Source organism: Triturus cristatus, chromosome 8 (assembly GCF_964204655.1).
Source record: "Triturus cristatus chromosome 8, aTriCri1.1, whole genome shotgun sequence".
Taxonomy (NCBI): domain Eukaryota; kingdom Metazoa; phylum Chordata; class Amphibia; order Caudata; family Salamandridae; genus Triturus; species Triturus cristatus.
Genome location: NC_140591.1, coordinates 836103250 through 836127954, shown reverse-complemented (window position 1 = coordinate 836127954; position 24705 = coordinate 836103250). Strand labels below are relative to the sequence as shown.

General features: G+C 44.0%; 1 protein-coding gene across 1 annotated transcript in view; it reads right to left on the bottom strand.

The window, feature by feature from the left end:
• F7 (coagulation factor VII) overlaps window positions 1–24705 on the bottom strand; it is a 280047-nt gene that overhangs the window by 132265 nt on the left and 123077 nt on the right. The window contains exon 6 of the mRNA XM_085622315.1: window positions 16464–16573. Coding sequence (XP_085478441.1) covers window positions 16464–16573 — 110 coding nt within the window. The remainder of the gene's footprint in view (window positions 1–16463; window positions 16574–24705) is intronic.

Here is a 24705-nt window from a genome sequence, read left to right as displayed (position 1 = left end):
CAAATGTGTTAATTCGCTAGATGCCACCATATATATATATAGCAACAGCTGTTTATGCATAATTAATAGACTACAGAAATATCTAATTTCTCAAACAAAAAATAAAAAGCGATCCATCTACAGTACAAATTGGTTGCCAGGAAATAAATCAAAATGCGTGGCATCTCATCTATCAAGATACAATATATTCAGGGCCGGACTAGGAATCAAAACAGGCCCTGGCAAGGAGCTCGGCTGGCCCCCCTGGTGGCTGGGGGTGCAGCCGAGCTGTTTGCCAGGGCGGTTTTCAGCCACTTTTGTTACAGGGTCGATTTTGCAGCTATGCTGCAAAAAAGGCCCTGTAACAAAAACGTCCCCCAGGCACCCAAAATCGCCCCCCACCCTGGCGGCCCACCATGGAATCGCCCGGTGCCCGCTACGGCCAGTTCAGCCCTGAATATATTGAATTATAAGAGACAAGCTAACTCTCAAAAGTTTCAGGTAATGAGCAAGAGATTAATATTAATTCACATAATTGTAAATGTCTTAATGTGTGTTTTGAGCAAGAGAAAGCATGGTGTGTCCCTAATAACTATTGTTATAATCTATTATAGGTAATCCTACCAAAAACGGCCAGCAGAAAAGGTTGTCATGTCGCAAGGTAGAAGCACCTGATATAGAGGAGTCTCTCTGTTATCCACTTCCCCCTGCTGGTACTAGAGGCAGATGTATATTATTTGTCCTGGTAGTGGAAGTTGGGACTGAGGACTGATCTTCTGCTCCTGAAGAACCGTTGTCAGGTACCTGACAGATTAAAGTGCCACCTGAATTTTTAGGGACAAGATTTCCACCTGAGCAGAATGGCTGAAAAAATAGATTTGAAAGCCTTAACAACCATTCTTGACGGTATACAAAAGCAGTTAAATGATACTATGGAGGAAAACAAGGGGCCCTATTTATGAGAAACTAACGCAGCGCAGTGCCGCTACTCATTTTGCTGCACCCGCTGCATTTGTTTTGAAGAATAGGGATACAACATATTCACAACAATAAGTTGCATCTTTGATCTTTTCTCTGCACTGGTGCACAAACTGCTACCATGCGCCGGCACAGGCACCCATGTACCAAGAACGGTGATGGATTAAACCCAGATCAGTTGACTGGGGGTGAGTGCTTGCAATGTTCAACACTCAGTCCATCATTTCCTTTGGTTTTGCTTTGTTCGCCATAAGTTGCCAGGGTATGCTCAGACGTGAGTCCCTTGCTCACTTTGCCACTGGATTCAAGCAAGCCTGGCTGAAGACGGCTGAAATGCCAGAAACCGGTCCTAGGAAGCTTGTTTCCGGTCCAGGAAAGACATGGCTTGGCACTTCGGGCTGGACTGTTCCCATGAGGCACAGGGTCAGACTGATTTGCATATGGCCATGTCTGAACTGGGGTGGCAGAGTGGGCTAAAGAACGGTGATGGATTAAACCAAGATCAGTTGACTGGGGGTGAGTGCTTGCAATGTTCAACACTCCGTCCATCATTTCCTTTGGTTTTGCTTTGTTCGCCATAAGTTGCCAGGGTATGCTCAGACGTGAGTCCCTTGCTCACTTTGCCACTGGATTCAAGCAAGCCTGTTTGAAGACGGCTGAAATGCCAGAAACCGGTCCTAGGAAGCTTGTTTCCGGTCCAGGAAAGACATGGCTTGGCAGTTCGGGCTGGACTGTTCCCATGAGGCACAGGGTCAGGCTGATTTGCATATGGCCATGTCTGAACTGGGGTGGCAGAGTGGGCTAAAGAACGGTGATGGATTAAACCCAGATCAGTTGACTGGGGGTGAGTGCTTGCAATGTTCAACACTCCGTACATCATTTCCTTTGGTTTTGCTTTGTTCGCCATAAGTTGGCAGGGTATGCTCTGACGTGAGTCCCTTGCTCACTTTGCCACTGGATTCAAGCAAGCCTGGCTGAAGACGGCTGAAATGCCAGAAACCGGTCTTAGGAAGCTTGTTTCCGGTCCAGGAAAGACATGGCTTGGCAGTTCGGGCTGGACTGTTCCCATGAGGCACAGGGTCAGATTGATTTGCATATGACCATGTCTGAACTGGGGTGGCAGAGAGGGCTAAAGAACGGTGATGGATTAAACCCAGATCAGTTGACTGGGGGTAAGTGCTTGCAATGTTCAACACTCCGGCCATCATTTCCTTTGGTTTTGCTTTGTTCGCCATAAGTTGGCAGGGTATGCTCAGACGTAAGTCCCTTGCTCACTTTGCCACTGGATTCAAGCAAGCCTGGCTGAAGACGGCTGAAATGCCAGAAACCGGTTCTAGGAAGCTTGTTTCCGGTCCAGGAAAGACATGGCTTGGCAGTTCGGGCTGGACTGTTCCCATGAGGCACAGGGTCAGACTGATTTGCATATGGCCATGTCTGAACTGGGGTGGCAGAGTGGGCTAAAGAACGGTGATGGATTAAACCCAGATCAGTTGACTGGGGATGAGTGCTTGCAATGTTCAACACTCCGTCCATCATTTCCTTTGGTTTTGCCATGGTGCAAGGATGCCTGCATTGTGCAGGGAAGGGAACCTTACTGCACAAAATGTTGAGGTGATTTCCTCTTACAATTCGTGCTGTTGAATGCAGCACGCTTTGATAGAGGAAGAAAACGAGGAGAAATTTTAAAATGTCTCCTGGTTGCACCTCGCTATGCGACCCCTAAGGTGGCATAGCATTCTGACGCATTTCCAGGTTTACGATTGCTTGTAAATCTGGACATGCATCAGTGGACATGGGTGTTGCGTGGGAACACCCACAGCAACACCCATATCACGCCCCTAACACGCAAAGTGTTGTTTGAAAAGAGGCAATATTTACAAGCACACGTAAAGCCACGCAGGGTGGCTTTACGTGTGCTTGTAAATATCACGTAGCAGGTTGCGCTGCTGGTTCGTCATGCAGCGTGACGCATCGGCAGTGCAAGGGGCTTGCAAATAAGCCCCAATGTCTTGAGAGAGGAGTTAAGAAGGTAAAGTCAGGAATCCTTACAGAACAGGCAAAAGATGGATGCGTTAGGAGCTGCTGCAGGTTCATGTGAAAGGAGGATCATAAGACATTCCAACACATCACATACCTCAGGCCTATCAACACAAGTTATTCATGCAATCTCCACAATAATTCCCTTGGCGAAGCCAGAGAGTTATGATGGAGATCAACATAGAGCACATATTTTCTGCATGCAGTGTTAATTAAACTTTTTGTGTTGACCTATTATTTTCTCAGAAGATCAGTACAAGGTGGCAGTCATGTTGTCTTATCTGACTGGAGATGCAGCAAAATGGTCAATGCCAATTGTGTCCAGGAATGACCCAATATTCTATCATTTTCAAGAATTGAAGGTAGAATTTTTCTAATATTTGATTGATGCACAGCATCTCAGGCACAGCCACAGACAATGAACTGCTGCCATATTCTATTGAGGGCTGAAGGATGTCTTGGCTCAAGTGGCCAAAAGACCCTGAGAAATTTCAAAACTGATTGTTCTTGTTTTACCAATTGATCACTGCCTCAATGAACGGAGATCTAAAAAGCTAAGGAATTTTCATGCACTCCCACCCAGGTTTGATAGAGTCAATAATGATGGCAGCAATTCTATAGAAAATATCTCAACAGAGGAACCAATGCAACCATATCTAGTGCTATCTTTTTCAGCCAAGTTTGGGACAACGGAAAATCAAGGAGTCTCCTTTGTTACTGATTCAGGAGTCACTGGCAATTTTTATGATATTAAATATGCCCAAAAGATGGGAATTCAATTTATTAAAAAAGATGATTTTTGGAAGCAGTAAGGGCTGTGGATGGCACCAACCTCTCCTCAGGCGCAATTACTCATGAAACAGAACCAATGCATTAGATGGGTTGAAACGGTCCCCGAGAACTGATCATTTTTAATCAAATCAATGCTACATAATCACAATCTGATTTGTATAGCACAAGGCGACGAGTGGAAAACTACCTTTGGAACGTGGTATGAATTATTCGAATACCATGTAATGCCGTATGGACTCTGCAACACACCAGCCGCCTTTCAGCATTTTGTGAATGACGTGTTGCAAGAGTACTTGGACAGAATTTCAGTGTTCTACATTGACGGCATTTTAATTTTTTCCAACAATGTAAAGGAAATTGTGTCACTTGTTAGAGCAATTCTCGAAATGTTGCAGGAAAATAATCTCTAGGAAAAAGTGGATACATGTGCGTTTATGCTGAGCAGCTAGTGGTTTTTGGAGTTCCTTTTGTCACCTGTTGGAGTCAGTATGGCCCCTGCTAAGGTAAGAGTCATTCAAGATTGGCTGCCAATGGGAAGTGGTAAAGAAATCCAAAGATTTCTTGGAGTTGCACATTTTTACAGGAGATTAATTTCTATTTGTTCTCAAAAAGTCAGTCCCATCACTTGCCTGTTGAAGAGCGGAGTTAAGTTTGACTGGACCCAAGAAGCAGAATTGGCCTTCTAATTTCTAAAGAAATCTTTCATTACAGCTCCAATTTTATGACACCCAAATCCAGAGGAACCCTATTATGTGAAAGCAGATGCTTCTGATTCTGCAATTGGATGAATTCTTTCTCAGCAGCACAAGGGCACCAGGCAGTTACAGCCCATGGGCTTTTACTTGCAAAAGCTTACTCCACTAGAGATAAATATTTGATCGCTCATAAAGAACTTTTGCCAGTAAAAGAAGCTTTTCTCGAGTGGAGACGGTATCTGTTAGGAGCTCAATATAAAGTCGCAGTGTACACAGACCATCAAAATTTACAATTCCTAAAATTAGCGAGACAGTTACGGTGGTCACTATATTTTGTTGATTTTGATTTCATGATCGTGGATCAACCAGGAGTAGTAAATGGCAAGGGAGATGCTCTATCACAGATTGATACCGAATTACTAGATGTGATTCCAGAAAATATACTTATATTCCAAAGCGAAAAACATTTGCATCAGCAATCCAAAACTGAGATGTTACGGCAGAAATTCAAAAGAGCTTGACTGAAGAGTAAATGTTGACCTGTTCTAAAGAAGTCACTGGAAGAGAAATCAAAAATTGATAACCTTTTAATCAGAGAACCTGATATTTACCTTTCACGGAACTTCGAGAAAAAGTTCATGTTCTTCATGATGAACAATTGGCTGGTCACAAATAGATCCAAAAAAACCAAGAATTTGTAAAAAGACATTTTTGGTGTCCCAAAATGGATGTTCAGATAATACAATATATGTCAAATTGTGAGAAATGTATCAAAGGAAAACCGATCTGCTCAACAAGGGTTTTTGTTACCTTTACCAACTGCTCCATATCAATGGCACACTGTTTCAATGGATCTTATTGTAGACCTTCCTGCCAGTCAAGGTTACAATACAATTTTGGTATTTGTTGACACTATTTCTAAGGTGGTGCCCTTCCTTCCATTAAAGAATATCCCTCAAGCACCACAAGTAGCACAGTTATTCATACAGCATATAGTAAGAGCTCATGGAATCCCACAAATCGTAATTTCAGACCGGGGTCCCAATTCATTTCACATTTTTGGAGGGCTTTCACTAAAAAGTTGGGAATAGATTCATGTTATTCCACTAGCTACCACCCAGAGACAGATGGGCAAACCAAGAGAGTCAATCAGGACCTGGAGCAGTATTCACAACTCACCGAGGACATTGCTGTGGACGCTGTGCTGAGAGGGGGGTGTTTTAACCTTGTGTATTCCAGTCCGGGACTGCGAGGACCAGGCTGCTTGGCAGTGTTCGCAGCTGTCTCCTCTTCCCGGCCCCTCCCCCCGGAGGCACTTAACGCCTCGCGGCCCCCGCTTCGCGGGTGCCGCGAGAAAGCTTGCCATTGCTCGCTTCATACCTGGGCTCCTGCTGCTGATCTCGAGGCTCACCGAGGACATTGCTGTGGACGCTGTGCTGAGAGGGGGGTGTTTTAACCTTGTGTATTCCAGTCCGGGACTGCGAGGACCAGGCTGCTTGGCGGTGTTCGCAGCTGTCTCCTCTTCCCGGCCCCTCCCCCTAATTTCCCCAGTCTTCATAGCTCAACCTCGTCTCCACGCGCAAGCGGGACGCGCGCGGGACGTAGCCCGGGGCTAAGCCTGGGCAAAGGGTGGGCCCTCTTAGGCCCTCAGAGGCCGAGCGAGGCCGGGCCGGGCTTGGTTACTAACTCGATAGTATTTTGTAGCGCCTGTATAAGCGCGCACCCTATGTTAATTACCCACCATGACTAACATTTCTACCAAAGCTGTATTGGAACTGACGGGAGGCATGCCAGCCGGCCCTTTGGATACCTACTTCAAAAAGGTGCTTCATGAGGAGGAAAAGGACAATACCATGGCCAAACGCAGGACTGAGCGTCGTCGCTCCATAGAACATCTAAAGCTTAGGATCCCTGAAAACTCCAACTTGCAGGTCCCCTTTTGTGCTGATGTCAGTTGTAATGTCATAGCAGACCCCCCTGTACTGCCGAGCGATCCTCTCCCGTTAAGGGAACACGCCCCCACTCCATCTGCTCCTAAAGAGCAGGTCACTCAAGAAAATCATGCTACTGGTCTTTCTGGTTCCCCCCAAGTCGTAAATAAATCCACGCCTTCACTTGGTAAACAGGCCAAGAAATATACTAAGCCGTGTAAAGCAGTTAAGTCTCACGGCCCCCCTCCGTGCAAGAGAAGATGCAAGAAAGGGGGAGTTTCAGCCAAATCTAAGTCCAATCACTCTGATTTTGGGAAACATGCATTGTTGGCCATAAATTTAACTAAAGGGATAGCAGTCGAAGAGATTATTACATCTAAATCGCCTCTTCCAGCTTCATTAGACACCCTTGAATCCGAAGCGCCCCCTATCGTGTCAGGTTGCATCTCTGTTGACTCTCTATCTTCAACTTCCCTCTCTGTTGCTTGCCAGGACATTTGGGGCCAGGTGATCAAGTCCCTTATTGCACCTCTTATTGAAGGCTTAGTAAGAGTTGAGAAAAGGCTTGCGGACCTAGAAGCCGCAATAAGTATGAAAACAGACCCGACTATAGGACAGGGGAAGGCGGTTGCTTCTAGTAGCTTAGATCCCACAGCTGTGATTCCTAACCTTAATCCCCACTTTTCTAAGGCTACAATTCAGCCATCCAACCAGTTAGTTGCGACTCAGTATGTGTCTCTACCCTCTACGACTGGGAGCACCCAGGGAGCGACCACACTGGATGATTTAGAGGGGGGGGGACAAACACCCATATAATCACCTTGCGGGATAAGAGGGAAAGTTCCAGTATTGACAAACCTGTAACAAACAACATGCCACAAGTTGACCTGCCTCCCGAAGCTGTGCCCCTGGTGGTTGTTTTGACGGGGGTCCCACCTTTGACGGATAATAAAAGAGAAGGGTTTACTGAGCTAAAAAATAAAATCATGTTTTGGCTTAGTAGATATAGACCTATTGAGGAGAATATCAACGGAGAGATATTATATGTTAGACGTCTCCCATGGCTGGGTGGTAAAAGCAAAAACATCGAGGGAGACATCGTGGTAGTAAACTTTAGAGACCCACGAGCAGTTAAGCACATTTTGGACTGGCCCCCCGATACTGGTAACAATGGCATCATTCCCCGCGCGCTAACCTACTTTTACCCCAGATCGTTGGTGTTCCCCCCTTCCCGCATAACTAAGCAAGCCCTATTGTACCCTATTCCATCAGGTATATCTATACCCAGCTATTTGTCACGTGCCTCACATACCACCCATGTTGCTGACCCTTTAAGGTGGAACTTTGTTCCCCCTAGATCCATTAAACACTACAATAGTGGATGGGACCATTTGAAGCCTTCTACTCCATTAGAGACAGTGAACCGATTTGAAGCTCTCTCTAGCTTGGCAGACTGTGATTGAAGATTAAAGTCACCACAGGGCCGAGAGGGGCAAATAGGTTCACCTAGTCCTGAGGCTGGCACACGCGAGATGTGTCTGGAAGACCCCGGAGTTGCCCCTGTGGTTATAGGATTATTCCCGCCAATCGGAATTGCTACTGGAGGAATTGTATCCCCCTATCAACTTGCACCCTTAGGCCACAGTGCTGTAGACCCTAGGTTGATAGACCCTTTTGTTCAAGTAGATTCTATAGGTGCCCAAACCACGCCTGACCCGGACATGCACCCGGGGGTCCTCTCTGAATTGTATTTAACAGATAATAAAATCTTACATCTAGTCTCATGGAATGTGGCTGGTCTGCAAAGAAAGTTGGATCTACCTGAATGGAATCTTTTCATCGATAAATTCGATGTATGTTTGTTCCAAGAAACATGGAGCATACTTCCACTACATAAATCAGGATATACCACTTTTTTTATACCAGCTCAGAGTAGCGGAAGGGGTAGACCAGCCGGGGGTCTACATGTATGGATCAAGACCGCCCTGAACTGGGAAGTAACTACTCATGATGCTGGGTGTTGTGATATCCAACATATTTCATTTGAGGGGGTAAACAAGGGCAGTAGGATAGACCTATTCAATATCTATGCTAGAGGGAACACAGGGGATACAAATTCAATCACCGTATCTATTCTAGATCAGGCATTAGCCAATTGCCCCCCTTCCTCTAAAATCATAGTGGGAGGGGACTTTAACTGTACTTTTGAACCACTGGAAGGTGACGATCCCCTGGGCATTGAGGAGGCGGACTCTAGATGGTCTATTCCGACCTTGTCCTTGGCCCCAATTAAAAAATGGTCATTAAAGGTTATACAGATTAATTCCCTTATTGTGGAATATAACCTTAGAGCTCTCAATGGTAGGACTCCCTCCGACCCCGACGGTGCGATGACCTTTAATAGGCTAAGTAGCCCGTCAAGAGTTGATTACATCTTATTAGATGTGACACTGTGGTGTGATTTAGTAGACATGGAGGTGACCCCTTCACAGGACAGTGATCACAACCCTTTATGTATGACGATAAGATGGGGGAAGCGGATTAACAACAGGAGGTTAACCGACCCGAGGTCCACCAATGAGGTGATACCATACCAGGGAAATCGTAGGCTAAAATGGGAGAAAGTTCAATCACAGGTTTATAACATGGTAAAGATTAGGGCGCATGTTGAAGACCTGAGTTCAGATTTGGCGGTGCTTGACCAGGATCCAGCGACCGCTCAGGGCACGTTTTTTGCTCAGGCGTACAACAACTTAATAGAGAAAGTAGGGAAATTCTTTATAATCGATAACAATAAGGGCAGGGGAGGTAGTAGGGGAAACACTACAACTATAGCAAGTAACCCTTGGTACACGGCCCATTGCAAGGTTAAAAGAAATGAGATTAGAACTGCCCTGCGTAAAAAGAACCAATCTCTGGTTAGTGCAGCCAGGAAAGAATATGCAAGGGCTTTGGAGCAAGCTAAACGAGAGTGGGAAGAACAACGCTGGCAAGACCTCAAGGCAGCTTCTAAAAGAAAGAACTCAGCGCTGTTTTGGGATCTGCTCAACAAAGCTAGGTTGAACAGCTCTCGCCCCCTAGATAGTCACATAACAGGCCAGCAATGGCAATCTCACTTTTCCAACCTGTATGGTGGTTCAGAAGTGTCCCTTTCTCCCCCTGACCATGTTTTTAGAACCCCTCCCCTGCATCCGGTCAAGGAACCCTTTTTGGCCTCAGAGGTGGTGCTGGCCATTAGACATCTTACCCCGAAGAAAGCTGCCGGCCCAGATGGGATCCCCGGAGACCTCCTCTTGGAGGAACCGGAGCTATGGGCCAAACTTATTGCAAAAATAATGAACCTGATTTCCAACGGTTACCCCGTTCCAGACTCGTGGAAGGGAGCGGAGGTAATCACGGTCTTTAAGAAGGGTGCTAGAGATGACCCTGCCAACTACACACCAATCAGTTTGATTGATGTGTTGCAGAAGGTGGTTGGCAGGGTAATCATTTTGAGGGTTGGTATCTGGATGGAAGAGATGCACGTTTTGTCTCATCTGCAAGCGGGGTTCCGCCAAAAGGTGGGTACGATGGACCAGGTCTTTCGCTTCTTTGCGATCTATTGGAAGACGGTTACCATCAATAAAGGTAGCTTATACCTGGCTTTCATAGATCTCAGGATGGCCTTCGACCTGGTCCCTCGTGAGAGGCTGTGGGAAGTTCTGGAGGACATGGGGTTCCCAGGCCCCCTTTTGGGTTTAATTGTGCATCTCCATGAAGGAAACTACGCCAGGATTAGGTGGGGTACTCAATGACAACTGACTGAGAAGATACCCGTGAAGAGGGGTGTACGCCAGGGATGTGTTATGGCTCCTACGCTGTTCTCTCTTTTTGTGAATGGAGTGGTGGACCATCTGAGAGGGGAACCAGCTGACGCTCCATCCTTGGCAGGTGAAAAAATCCCCACACTCCTCTTCGCGGACGATACAATCTTGATCTCTAAGTCCCCGTCAGGCCTACAAAAGCTTTTGAATCGCTTTAGTACATTCTGTAGCGATAGAGGCCTCATCATCAATACTCTAAAAACCAAGCTCATGGCCTTAGCTCCTTCATCCAGATTTAGGAATAATTTTTTACTTAACGGGGAGCCCTTGGAGTTGGTAGACTCCTTTGATTATTTGGGTATAAGGGTTAACAATCGTATGAGCTGGAAGGACCACCTGGCCAAAATGTTGTTAAACTACAAAAGAGTTTCTGGGGCGGTTATGAGAGAACACCGGAAATCTAAGAGCAAGCCTTTATCACCGCTCCTTACTATCTATGAGGGCCAAGTTCTTCCATCCGCCTTATACGGCTCTGAATTATGGGGGTTTGAAAATACTACAGAGTTAGACAGATCCGAAAATAAGTTTTTGAGAGATGCGGTAGCCCTCCCAGTTTCAACCCCGCTAACCCCTCTCCGGGCAGATATGGGCAGACGCCCTCTTAAGGCTCTAGTGCGCTTGCGCCCGATACTTTTTTGGGTTCGCTTACGAAGGACAAGGGAGCTTCAGGATTATGCCGCCGCCCTAGACGAACTAATTCAGCTAAATTCGAACAATAGGATTAAGTGGCTGAGCAACCTGAAGCGGATGGTAGCCCTCCTGGGTCTGAGTGATATCTGGGAAAGTCAATCACCTCCACCCAAGTTAGTGATTAAACAGCTGTATTGGGATCTAGTCCAGAAGGAAACCCTCTCTAGTAGTTTAGGGGGTCCCCTAACTGAGCGATTCTTGTCATTTAAATGGTTTAGGTGCTTTGAACCACTCTTGGACTACATTGAGCAGCCCTTGGACAGAGCTCTTTACATGAAGGTTAGGTTTGGGATTCTCCCAGTAAACGATTTTACATCGGGGTGGAAAAAGCTAGACGGCCGAGCGAATTCATGTCCTGGCTGCGCAGCCCCTACAGAGTCTGTGGCGCATTTTTTCTTTGCTTGCCCAGCTTATAGGGTTGCCAGGAGGATCTGGCTAAAGCCGCTATGTAAGGGGTTGGGTCTTAGATGTCACAAAATGGCGTTGCGGATACTCAGCACTGATACTTCCTCTATTGCTATGGTTTGTGGAGTTGCAAAATTTTTGGGTAGTGCTTGGCGATCCCGTATGAGGCGTTGTAAAACCTCCCCTTTGTCCACTTATTAGCTAAAGTCCATGGTTAGGATTTTTACCTTGTCTGACATGTTTTTTGTGTCTATTTTAAAATGAGGCAATGTCAATTGTTGTTCTTATTTAAATTTATGTTGTACTTTATATACTGTATGTACTGCTATTTTGTTTCTTTTATGATGAAATCTCATCGAATAAAGAATATTGGATTATAAATAATATACACAACTTTACCTTTTAGATCAAGAAAAGAAATGGGCAGAATTGGTTTAAGAATTTGCATACAATAATGCAGTTGATAACTCTACAAGTTGCACACACTTCTATTTAAACATGGTAGGCATCCAAGTGTGTTGATTGGTAAAGAAGAGGAGTCTGTCCCAGCAGTTGAAGAATTTGTGAGAGAGTTGTAAAATTCCTTTTTGAAAGCCAGTGCAAACGTAGTGAAAGCAAAAGAATCATACAAAACTAAGGCAGGTACAAAGAAAAGAGAAGGTCCTACTTTTAAAAATGGAGGCAAGGTTTGGCTGTCCACTCGCAATTTACCATTGAAAGGAAACCGCAAATTTCAGCCTAGGTTTCTTGGTCCATTTAAAATAGATCGAATAATAAACCCAGCTGCATTTAAAATAGTTACGGTCTCATCTTGAAAGGCACCCAGGTTTCCAATTCTCATTGTTAAATAACAGCAATCCTGATCTGAGACTTAATTCTCCCACACCTCCCATCCAGGTGAATTCAGTGGAAGACTTTGAGGTGAATTAGATCTTAGACTCTAAGATTCAGAAAGGAAAATTGTTTTACTTGATTAACTAGAAAGAATTTGGGCCTGAGAAAAGGTCATGGGAACATTGTTTAAGTGTACATGCCAAGATTAGTACCACCTGTCCATAAGAACCATACCCACAAACCTAAAATGGAGGACCTGCTTTTTAGGAGGGGGGGGTCTGTCTAGGATCCATTGCAGTGTAATGCTTTAAACTCAAAAAGAAAGTTAAAATGTGTTAAATACCTTTTCTTCAAAGGAAACCCATGGTGGAAGAAACTATGCCCTTGTAGAAAGCTGCTGTTTTATATATTACTAAAAGAATTGCATGGATGAAATTGTGAAAATTCCAAGTTGGCCATCGTTATCCAAGATGAGATACCTATGGTGTCTAGTGGTTGGGACATATTTAAACCAATGCGCGTGCTTGATCAACGCACTGTGCACTTCAACTGAATCTTCTGAGAACTGCAGGGTCTCCACAGCACAGATCTTGTGTGAAGAGAATTTCTATGATAAAAGAAACTTCTTAAAGCTGCATTACTTCCCACAAATATGTAGAAGAGAATTCATGGCTGAGAGAGCAGTGTTACTTCCCACACATGTGCAGAAGCAAATTCAGTGTCTAAGAGAACAGCATTGAACCCTACACAGAAGCACTGGAACCTGTGAATAGTATCTGAACCCCAATTGAGCATTAAAGTCCACATAGATTTATTCAGCAAGCAGTGCAAGAGTTCAAGGGATTAGTGTCTCCTCTCAGGGAAGATTCAAGGTGATGTGTAAATCTGAGAGTGTGAGCCTGTAGTGAAGTGAAGGGTTCCTAGCTGAGTGAAATTACCAGAGTAATACATTGAAAATCAGAGGCATTACTGAGTGACAAGCAATTTATTTCTTCAAGATATTTTAAGACTGTACAGAGTAACAATTTGAAAGTAATTCAGTACCAAATAACAAGAGACAATCTTCATAAGGAGTATACTCCATATGTATGTATGTATGTGTATATAGATATATATATATATATATATATATATATATATATTTATAGCAACAGCTGTTTCCGCATAATTAAGAGACTATACAAATGTCTAATTTCTGTAAAATAAAATAAATAGCGATCAATCTACAATACAAATTGGTTGCCAGGAACTAGATCAATAAACTTTGCACTTCATCTATCAAGATACCGTACTTTGAATTATAAAAGAGAAGCTAACCCTCAAAACAGTGTCGGGTAATGAGCAAGAGATTAATATAAATCCACATAATTGTAAGTGCCTTAATGCGTTTTTAGACGAAGAGAAAGTATAGTTAGTGTTTCCCTAATAAATATTGTTATAATCTATTATAGGTAATCCTACTAGAAACAGCCAGTGGAAAAGGTTGCCCTGCTACAATGTAGCAGCACCTGACGTACAGTCTCTCTGTTATCCATTTCCCCCTTCCCCTCTGCTGGTAGATTAATATTATAGGTTGCTGGTAGTGGGGCTGTGTACTAATCTTCTGCTTCCGAGCAAATCGTTATCAGGTACCTGACAGAAGTTGTCAGCTTTATATATATATATTTTGTTTTACAGAGTTTTATATAGCGCAAACTTGACCCAAAGGTACCAGGTATCAGAGCGCTTTACACGGGCACCAGCTGCTATACAGGAGGACACATTTATTTTTATTAGGCACTGGGAGATTAATTGATTTGCCCAGAATCACTGGATGCTGCATGTCCTTGCCGAGACTCAAACCCGGTTCCCCAGATTTGAGGTTGACCGCCCTAGCCGTTAGGCCAACTCCTCTCTCCCTATATATAGTGCAATGAAATTTAAACATGATTTGGGGTGTTAAAAGTTGCACTTTTTCTGCACACTATGGGTCTCATTACAATGTGACTCAGATAGCCTCCAACAGCAGGTCGAAGGCTTTCCGAGTCACATCATCAATTTCACTTCCGGCCGCCATATTGCAATGCAGGTGGTCGAAAGTGAAACTCAAGAGTCCTTCTGGCTGGATTCCAATGGGCTCAAGGAGCCTGTCGGACAGTCAGAGGCCTCACCGTAATCCTTAAGGACAGCGTTTCTGCCATCTGGATTATGATGTTGGTTTCAACAGGCTTTCCATGTCACGCTTTTTGAGATGGAAAGCCTGTCGGAAAGTGCTTTGGGGGCACCTAACTGGGCTCCCTTCACCCTGTGGCCTCCAGTTGGTGGCTGAGGGGACACCTATAATGCCCCCCTTTAATCCCTGCACCGTGTGGCCGGTTAACAGCTGCAGCACAAGCTCCCATAGAGAAATGGGAGTATGCCACTGCATCATGTGCAGTCGCATTGTAATAGTGGTGTCAGGACCGTCAACCAGAGGTCGGTTGGTCGGTCACGAGACTGCAATGGTTACATCCAACCAATATCGGAGTAAGGCCCTTAGTGAAGTTCTATAACTTTTTATGCTTTGCTACTTACACATGTAGATAATGGCTTTATGTGAGAATTCAAGTAAAACTCATTCTTATTTAACACAAAAGGGTTCTACATACGATATAGTTCAGGGAAAAAAAAAATCCTGTGGTATCCCATTGGGAAAATCTTGCCAAAAGTGAAGCTTGCAGAGAGATATTCAGCATTGATATCTAGCTTGGTTTGGTAGGATTAGAGAGAAAATGATCTCGCAATCTTCCCGATTCTGATTTGGTTAGAGCAGTATGTCCTATTTATCACCCCTATTCCGAGTCTTTGGGGAATCATAGGTGGATTTTGGTGATTAACACATCAAAATCTGCATGGTACAATAAATACCATACTCTTTCACCTGTTAAATTAATGCACCTGGTAATTACCAGGTTTGTTAAACATCACCCAAGTCAAAATTATGACCCCCAGCGCAAACAGGAGTTTTCTCATGGGTCGGAAAACAACAATCAACTCGGAATCAAAGCCAACGTGGTGAAAATGATCTCATAATGTAGGGAATACAGTTGTTCAGATGAAAGCAAAGGTAAATTTGGAATCTTTGCAACCTATGAGTAAGGTGAAAATTGGGAACCTTGCAAAAGTATGCTGACAGAAAAAAAGCTTGGCATACCCTCAAGTATGATCTGTCAGTTCAGGGCAGGCAGACTGCCAATGACAGAATCAGAGCAACACAGTGAAATCTATTAGGCTCCCACTGACAACCGAGCATCTGCATGAAAGCTGATTTTAAAGGTGATATGACATTAATGTTTTCCTCAAGCTTCTCCTCCTGTTCTGTGTCAATCTCCATTCAATGTATATTCTTCCTTTCAAAGCTGCAACTGTATTTCTCCTCTTTGAAATAATTTGACACTGGTTATACATTTACCATAGCCATTAATTAGTGTCTAAACTTTCGTTACTCTAGTCTCCTATGGTCTCGGTTTGACTCCAATTCCACAAGTCCCAAGTTTCTGCTGCCTCCGTCTTCTCTTACTAGCCAGCTGTCTTTTTTACCCGCAAGACTCTACAGCGTGCTCCAAAATCTCTCTCCTATCCATTCAAGTGAATGAAGAGGCAGATACACTGGCCTGACTGCCCACAACAAGCTTGATGCCTCTTTCCATCACTCCTATTTATATTAATATGTTTCAGACACAACCACATCACACATGGTTTTGGCACTCATCTCTGTTTTCCCCATACCACACAGAGTGCCGACTAGGAAAATATATGTTGTTATTCAAGTTAATCTGTATTGTACATATATACAAATTACTTTATGTCTAACACATTGTTATTCCTTACACAACTTTACTAGTTCATAAAATAAGTTACCGGCGATGTTCCATGGATGTTACTTGAGAATTATCAATTTTTAATATAAGCTGATCAATGCATGGATATATTTGAATTGTTCATCAAATGTAATTAAATTGTTGATTACATATTTATTGCTTAATTAGAGTCAAACTGTAGCTCCTCAGTCCTAGGTTAAACATCATGCTGGAGATTGCTGTTATAATAAGTTGCAATGAATAGATCTTGGTACGCTTTTTAACAAATCTATTTCAACAGAACGAATTTGCATGTTATGCATTGATGTGTATTCTTCAACCCAGTTACATGCATGTGTTGAGACTTTTAAATTCTTAAAAATTACTCAATCAGAGTTATTACCATGGTCCATAAAGCAATATCCAACATCCAGAGCTCACCTGCCAAGGGCATTCACCCTTTGGACACTCAACACCACCAACAATTCGGCCACCTTGCACCTTCTCTGTTCGATTCTTAAAAACAGGTAATTTTCCACAAGGGTATTCAACTAGTGAAAATGTGATAAAAATATAGTGAATATATTAATGTATATTCAATTACAAAACCAAAATACATAAAAAAGGCAAATTACTAAAATATTGATACCTGTCAAATCCCAAAGCCTGTTGCAGGTCTGGTCTGCTAGTTCCATTCAAAAATTGATTAAGACAGCTTTGATTGACAGATAATGCCACCATACACCAGTCCCATCCAACGTCTGGCACCTTTAAGTTGCAGTGATTCTGCTTTGGGTGATTATCATGCTATTGAACACATCAACTGCTATGAACGTGGTAGATTATGAGATACTGTTGGGCAGGCTAAACATAAGATATTGGATGAAAAATGCCAATTTTATGGATGGTCAGAACTAGAAAATTAAATTAAAACCCTCTCTTTTCCAACCAAGAACTGTTAGAAACAGTGGTCCTCAAAGATGGGCCCTATGATGCTTCCAATTAATAGGAACATGATCACTCTGGTGCAAGATAATTATGCTGGATAATCTGATGTATGCTTAAGTAAACCAACTAGAAGTGCAGGTGGATTAGGGGATCAGCGCTGAGCCTGGGTTCACGTTTGCCTGTCTGACATTGGAATTTGGATGAGAGAAAGTAAACTTGTCCTTAATCATGCTAAGACAGGGATCCCCTCAACTAGGGATGGAAGTCCCTTCTGAAATTCCATTTGTTTGACCTCAAATATCGGTTAAGCTCCTCTGAAGTTGGCAACAATGTTGGAGTTAGTACTAACCATGACTTGTCCATTACAATACAGACTATGGCAGTGGTCAACATGGCTAAGAACATCCTATCATAAAATGACATATCCCAGGCAGTTTTGCTATTGACACCACTGATTCTGCCAAAGCTTAACTAGCCAACGTGGTGTTAATGGGATTGCCATACTAGACTTCAAAAGACAGAGAAGGGAGTAAATAAGTCAATCCTCTGGCTGAAGAAAAGTGAACATGTTACACCAGCTCCTTGTAGACCAAGCTGGCTAACACAACAAGATGATGGACTGAGTGCTGAAACTTTTCAACCACTCTCCCCCAGTCAAGAGATCTGGGTTTAATCCATTGTTCTTTTGCTCACTATACCACCCCAGTTTGGACCCAGCCTTATGCAAATCAGCTTTGACCCTGCTCCTCATGGGAAAGGTGCAACCTGAACTGCTAGGCCAGGTTCTCCGTGGACTGGAAACAAGCATCCCGCACCAGTTTCAGGGCATCACTTCTCGTCAGCCAGGCTAGCTTGAATCCAGTGGTACAGCGAGCTGGCTGCCTGCGAAAGCAAGACTGGAGTTTAAGATGTGATGCCAGACTCACTGAACAGGGTCTGAGCTCATGGGGATGCACACAGAACATTTAAGGCTGTAGGAGAGGTTGTGTTAAACTTTTGAGGCCATATCTGTCAATCAATTAAATATTTTATTGCGGTCATTAGACCATAAAAGTGCAAGTGCAATAAACTGATACATAAAAGCATCCTCCAGTACATAGACTCAAAGCCCCAATGTCCTGTATTGCAGTTGCAGACTATTATCCCACACCCTTATAAATAAGCAAAATACATAACAACACATACAAAATACCCTATTAATAAAATATACAATTATTGGGCAGAGATAAAGCTGATACATTTCATATTAGTAAAAAACTAAAAGAGCAATCTTTAAAAACACAGATAAAATAATAGCTTTAAAAATGGAGCAAGCCCGATTAAAAAAAGATAAAAAAGAGAATTTGTCAGCTTAGTCCTGTACATGGTTTTTCGATAACGACTTACGCACACTCCACATAGAGAGTAGAAAGCTTGACATGGCAATATCAATTGGGGATAGAGTATTGTATTTCAACAACCTAAATACCTTTGCACAGTGTTTGGTCCCCAGATTTCTACATAATTGGGTCAGCCAACGGCGTCTGGATTTTCTGCAGCCAGGGCAGAAAAAAAATACATGCAACTCTGACTCATCTGTATTGCTACAAGCCAGACAACCTAGAGAGATTGTACCTGCCCATTTGTTGCAGAAAATGCGCAGCGGGAGAACCCCATGCCTAAATTGAATATGCAGGTTCCTCATTGCCATGGGTTGTATCTCATCCAGGGCAGATTCTAAGATGTACTGATCTTTTATTCTCAAAAAGCAACTGTTAATGATCCTGTTGCTGAGCACCCCTGTAAACAGGCGTGTTCACCCTCCCTGTAACTCCAAACCAGTTTGTTTCTAGAAATTGTGGTGCAGGCTTCCTCAGGGTTGTTCCACAGACTCACTCTGCCCATGTCCAGGAATGAGTCCCTGATATATGCTAGCCAAGGTAGCTTCCCCATGCCCTGCAAGCCCAGGATCTCCTTTCACTCATCCCTATTCACAGCCAATTCCGGGGTTACCCATAGGCGATGCCAAAAAATTAGAGGTCTAAGACCAATTTCGTCGGCAATTGGCCTTACCCCCAAGTCCAAATGAAGCGGTGTAAGGGGAGAACTGAGGGGGAGACCAAATAACTGCCTGACAAAAGTGTTCTCGTACCTGGTGATATTTCTCAGAGAACTATGCCCCCAAAGTTCAGCCCCGTACATTGCAGCATCCTTTGTTTGCACTTTGTATATTTCCAAGAGTGGTCCGATAGGTTTATGGAAAGAGTTCCTAAATAGCTTGATCAACCCTCCTGTGTTCTGCACTAGATTCAGGCTTGTTTTGTTAATTTGGGACCCCCAGACCATTTTTTCAGTTAATGTGACCCCAAGGCAGTCAAATACAGACACCATTTTAAATTAGTCCATCCAGGTCTGAAGGTGAACCAGCAATACCCGGGCAAAGATTTTCTGGCTGACATCAATTAAACTTATTGTGATATCTGTAAATAAGTCTCCTTCACAAACAACTGATGAAGAATCAAGGTTAGTTGTTACAGGGGATCTCAGTCATCACAACCTGTAGCAGGAAACCAACTGCCACAACTCCCACAGTCCTATGACATACATGGATTCTAATGACCTACATAACATTCTGCATGTGAAGGAAAGAAAGGTGACATCCTACTTCCACCATAAACATGCAGTGGCAAGTGACAGGCAAGGGACCGGCTGTCACAGGCGCAAACCACACTTATGGTTCTGCAGTTGGAGAGGAGAAGTGGTGAACCCTTTTTATGAACCGGCAGAATTTCCACGCCAGCCCAAGTTGCTGCGATTGCCATTCCCTATAGCATTAAACAAGATCCACAGATCGGGGCCCCAAATAGTTGGATTGGTGCGGAAGAGGTCCCCTGGATCTTGTCAGGTCCTGAAGCTTTGGAGGGGGCAATTTCGCTTAAGGCACTAGGTATTCCTCTGAGAGTTATCTGAGGGGCCTCGGAGCAGATGACCTCCGGTGGAAAAAATATCTTTAGCTGTACTTGTGCCCTCATCCTCCAGCCTTAAGTAAAGGGCCTCAAAAATGTTGTTTCCAGACATCAGCTACGATGTTTGGTTCAATGGCCTGCTTCCCTTCACTACTACCTGTATTAACTATGCACCAAAAAGCCTTCATGTCATGGGTGGATAGGGCCTGTTTCAGAGAATTCCACTTGTCCAGCTCACATAGTTTATTTTGGCTTTGGTGATGCTGGCTCTATATAGCCCCCTCTTTTCTCTGATTAGGGGTCTAACTTTAGTTTTGATTGCCTCTATCAGAGCTAGCTTGTCCATCCGACAACTAGCCTTAAAACAGGGGTGTTTGGCCTTTTTGGGCCCACTTGAGTGTGACAGAGGAAAATATATATTGGCCAGAGTAGATGTCAGCACCTCATGGGTCTCTGCGACTCGCGTAAGGGAGGTGAATGTACCATCGCTAGAGATGGACTGTTCCTCTGCCACTAGACACGGGATGACTGAATCATATAAGGAAGCAATCCTATCCCAGGATTGCTGTATGCCTGACCACCGGACAATTCTTCTATTGTTGGTCAGTGTTAATCTGTCATCTGATGGTATATTTAAACCAGAGACTTCCTTGCTAATCGGCAGTTCCACCTCCACAATCAGGGCATTGCGATCACTGTCATGACGGGTCAAAACAGCAAAGTCCACCACCCAGTGCCACATCGTGATATCTACCAGGAAGTAGTCTATAATAGAAGAGTGCCCTGGTCGATTAAAAGTATGCCTCCCTGGTATGTCAGATTTGGTATGCCCATTGCATACCCTTAGGGCGTGGTTTTAGGTGAGGATTTAATCTGGAGTACCAACGGTGTATAGGCCCTGGTTGGCGGAAAGTTTGCCTTGGGAATTGCCCAGTGTAGATCTTCTTCCTCTGTGAAGACCATTCAGGGGTTCAAACTGGCAGTTAAAGTCACCACCAATGACCATCTAATGATAGTAGGAAATGGTAGATATGGAAGCAGCCAGTTGGTCAAAGATCGGTGATGCATGGCTGTTGCTTACAGGCCTGGAGTAGACATTGACCAGGACAATTCTGGCATTTGATGTAAATGTCAGAAGAATGCACTGGACGTAATTTGAAAAAAACTCCAGCTGCTTAGCTGTACAGCCCAAATGAGACCCAGCCCATATACAAAGACCACCCGATGGCCTACCCTTGCCCCTGGTGGTTGCGGCTATTCTAAAAGTCGCAATGCCCAACCACTGTGTATCTTCCCTATCCCAGGTTTCCTGGAACATGCAAATGTTGTGTTGGTCCACAAAAGTCCTACAGTCAGGATTGGCCAATTTGTTTCTGAGGCCCGCATAATTTCATGATAAGACCCTCAGCTTTTTTGGGTCTGTATGTTTAGCTGGCAAGGGTAATTGCAGATTAACATTGGGTGGTGTGATTTCTCTCTGCTGCTCGTTTAGTCTAATCACCAGAGTTCTATTTGGGACCTTGCTACTGTCAGCTGTTGGCAGTGGGGGGTTGGGGTCAGGTGAGATTGCTAGGGCTTTGGCCTGAGCCACAGTTTGTGGCTGTCTTGTGGGTGGACTGATGAGAGCATCATTAGGCGACAGCCCCACAACGGTTTGGCCTACACATCTTGCCTGCTTGTCCCAGCCTGGTTGAGTTGTGTCAGGGGGCTCCTTCACTCCACCCTCCCCAATGCAGATGTGGCACTACGATAATAAAACTCCCTCTTTAAAATTGCCCACTCCCTGGTTTTCTCCTGGCATTTGGTTGACTGTTCTGGGTGCTGCATTACTTTGAGTCAATCAACCTCTTCTAAGACCCCAAATCTGTTTGCTGTGGGTAAGTTGTATAGTAAGGGTCTGGGGGGTTGATGCCACTGTCTAGTTTGCTGGTGGTTCTGCTTCAGCAACCCCTGTCAATGGCTCGTGTGCATACTGGTTGCTGATGCTTGAAATGAAATGTAAAAATATCCTAGCGGTATGGACCTTCTTCCCGCATCTTGACTAGAACTGTATAAACATAAAAGGCTTTGGACAGTCATTGGGTTTTTAAAATTGATCACTATGCAATCCTCATGCACATCTTTCTATCCATTTCCCACCCACCTGACCCTACGTGTCATAAGAATCTTGCCAGCGTCCTCATAGTATGATTGTCTCTCCCTTGCCACCCAAAACATGCATTTATTCTTCAGTTCGAGATGCGTTTCCCTCTGCCCTTGTTTGAGCTCAGGTACACCTACTAGAACAATGACATACAAGGATGAGGTGGGGGTAGGTTAATCAAAGGCAAATCACTACTCTCTTCCCTGGCCTCTGTGCTGGGCTCATTAACATCCCCCTCTCATCTATGCCTGGGCCTCTGCTGGTTGACATAATATTGCCTAGTAGCCATGCCTAGAAGTACTGTATCTCCACTCCTGGACTCACAGTTAGCCCTATTAGGGTCAGAGGTGGAAATGGGGTTTTGGGCATATGGGGGTTCAGACCTATTTCCAGGTGTTAGGGTATCAATATCAGCCTGGCAACTAGCATCGGTTCCTTTCCCTGTGGTTGGGACTGGCCTTCACAGAAAAGATTCAAACAATTCTGCCAGTTTATCTACCTGTGCTACTGAGGAACGCGTCTTTTACATTGTATCTAAATGTAACCTGTAAGTCCACCACCAGGTTCGTTACAAATCACTGACAGAATACCGGGGAGCTAAATATCGACCTGCAAAAATATCGGTGACAAAATATCGACTACCAGAATATCCAATTCCTATCTACAAACAGGTAAGTACAAAAGTATCGAATCCAAAATACCGTTATTAATAATATAGTTTGTTAAAATACTGATTAGTGCTTCGCCATTGTTTAAACGTTGATGAGATCTCAATGATACCAGTTTGCTCTGACCAATATTCTACCATGTTGTGATTTTTTTTGTCATTTTTGTGTTTGCTGGTGGTATTTAAAATATCGTTACTGTCCGGGACCATGTCTGTCTCTGCGAGTCTCGCCCTCTCTATGACTGATTCTCCCAGGGTGTCCTGGGCTATTTGATTTGGGACAAGGGGGGGAGCTTCTCCTGGAGTTGCTCCTTTAGTTTTGTCTGCTCTGTTTTCATGCCTCGTGGGTTTTCTTATGTCTTTTCCCACCATGTGGCTCTGTCTATTCTTTAGTTTCTGTTCACATTTTCTAGCTAAGTTTTTAACTACATTTTCACCTAACTCTACGCTTTCCATTGTTTATGTTTTTTCCTGTCATTTTTCTCTTGTCATTGGCTCACTCTTTTCCTTCATTATCGCCTTGCCTATCTTTACCATCTTTTCCCTCCTTGCTTCTTTTACCTCGAGGGATTAACTCAGACTGCGCTTGGTCAAATGATATAAACTCCTGCAGATGGACGCAAACTATAAATAAATACAAATGACCTTAGAACCACAACTCCTAAAAGGAAAAACATACAAATAAAATAAAATAATAAGTATGGCCATTGTAAAATTATATTAGCTTTTTGTACTTTGAGCATTCATAAGCAAATTACAATTATGCTCCTTTCTGAAGACACGCCACAAAGAGATGGCCATTTATTAGCACTACGTTGTAAAAGGCATTAGATTGTCCGTGGCTTTATTTCACAATGGATTTTAACGGAAGAAGTGAGAAAAATACAATAGGAATCGCTTGCCAATTGTTAGAGAGGAAGGAGTGACCAATGATCTCCACTTGTGTTCATGGGGTGCGGGTCTTTCTTTGTCAAACCCTGGAGACACCTTACTTTACCGATTATGCCTTTGCCATGGGTGCAATTACAGAGTAACCCCTAGCTGAAATAAAGCGCCAAATGTAATGAACGCTTCCCATTATAGTCTGAGAGCCCGTTCTGTGGTCGCCTCGCGCTCTCAGGCGAAGATGGACAATGCTGTAGTGTTTTTCTTCTCCTGAGGCTAAAATGTTGATGTAGACTCTCTGCTATAGTGTGGTTAATGGATAAATAGCAGCCCGAGGCCACGAGTCACTGGGGGCATATTCACAGTGCCCCAGCGGCACTTTTACTCCGCCGGAGGTCACTTCTGTGACGCTCGTGTGGCGCAGTGTGCCGGCCCATATTTACAAGCCCTCGCTAAGCCAACTGCGTGGATTTTCATGGCCTTGTAAATGTGAAGGAAGGCAATGCCTTACTCTGCATGAAAGGGGCGTTCCATGGGTGTTGCTGTGGGTGTTCCCACACAACAGCCATGTTTATTGATGGTTTTTTACACTACCCCAGATTTATAACATAGTATAAATCTGGGCCAGCGCCAAAACTAATGCCTTCCCAAAGCATGCGTAACGAGGAGAAATGTTTATATTTTTCTTGTTTTTTCCTCATCCTCCGCACATAGAACGATAAAAACGCTTGCTCTGATTGTATATTGTGGAGGAAGGTTTCCCTTCCTGCACAAAAACAATCATGTCAACAAAACAGACACCTTTGCACCACGGTGCAATGGTGTCTGTGTTGGCGGTCGGGTTCAGTTTGTGCACCGGGGCTGGCAGAAAAGACAGCAATGCACCGTATGTTGCAGATGCAGTGCATTCCTGCCCTTTTCTTTTAACAAAGGGCAGCACAGCTAAAAGGCTTGCAGCGCTGCCCTATGCTAAAATATTGTAAATATGCCCCTCGATGTGCGTGAGTTTACACTTCCTCCTAAGCAGTTCATTTCAGATCTTCCTCTTACAAAGATTAGTACAGTCTTTTCCGAGTATTCAAGCAGTAAACATGG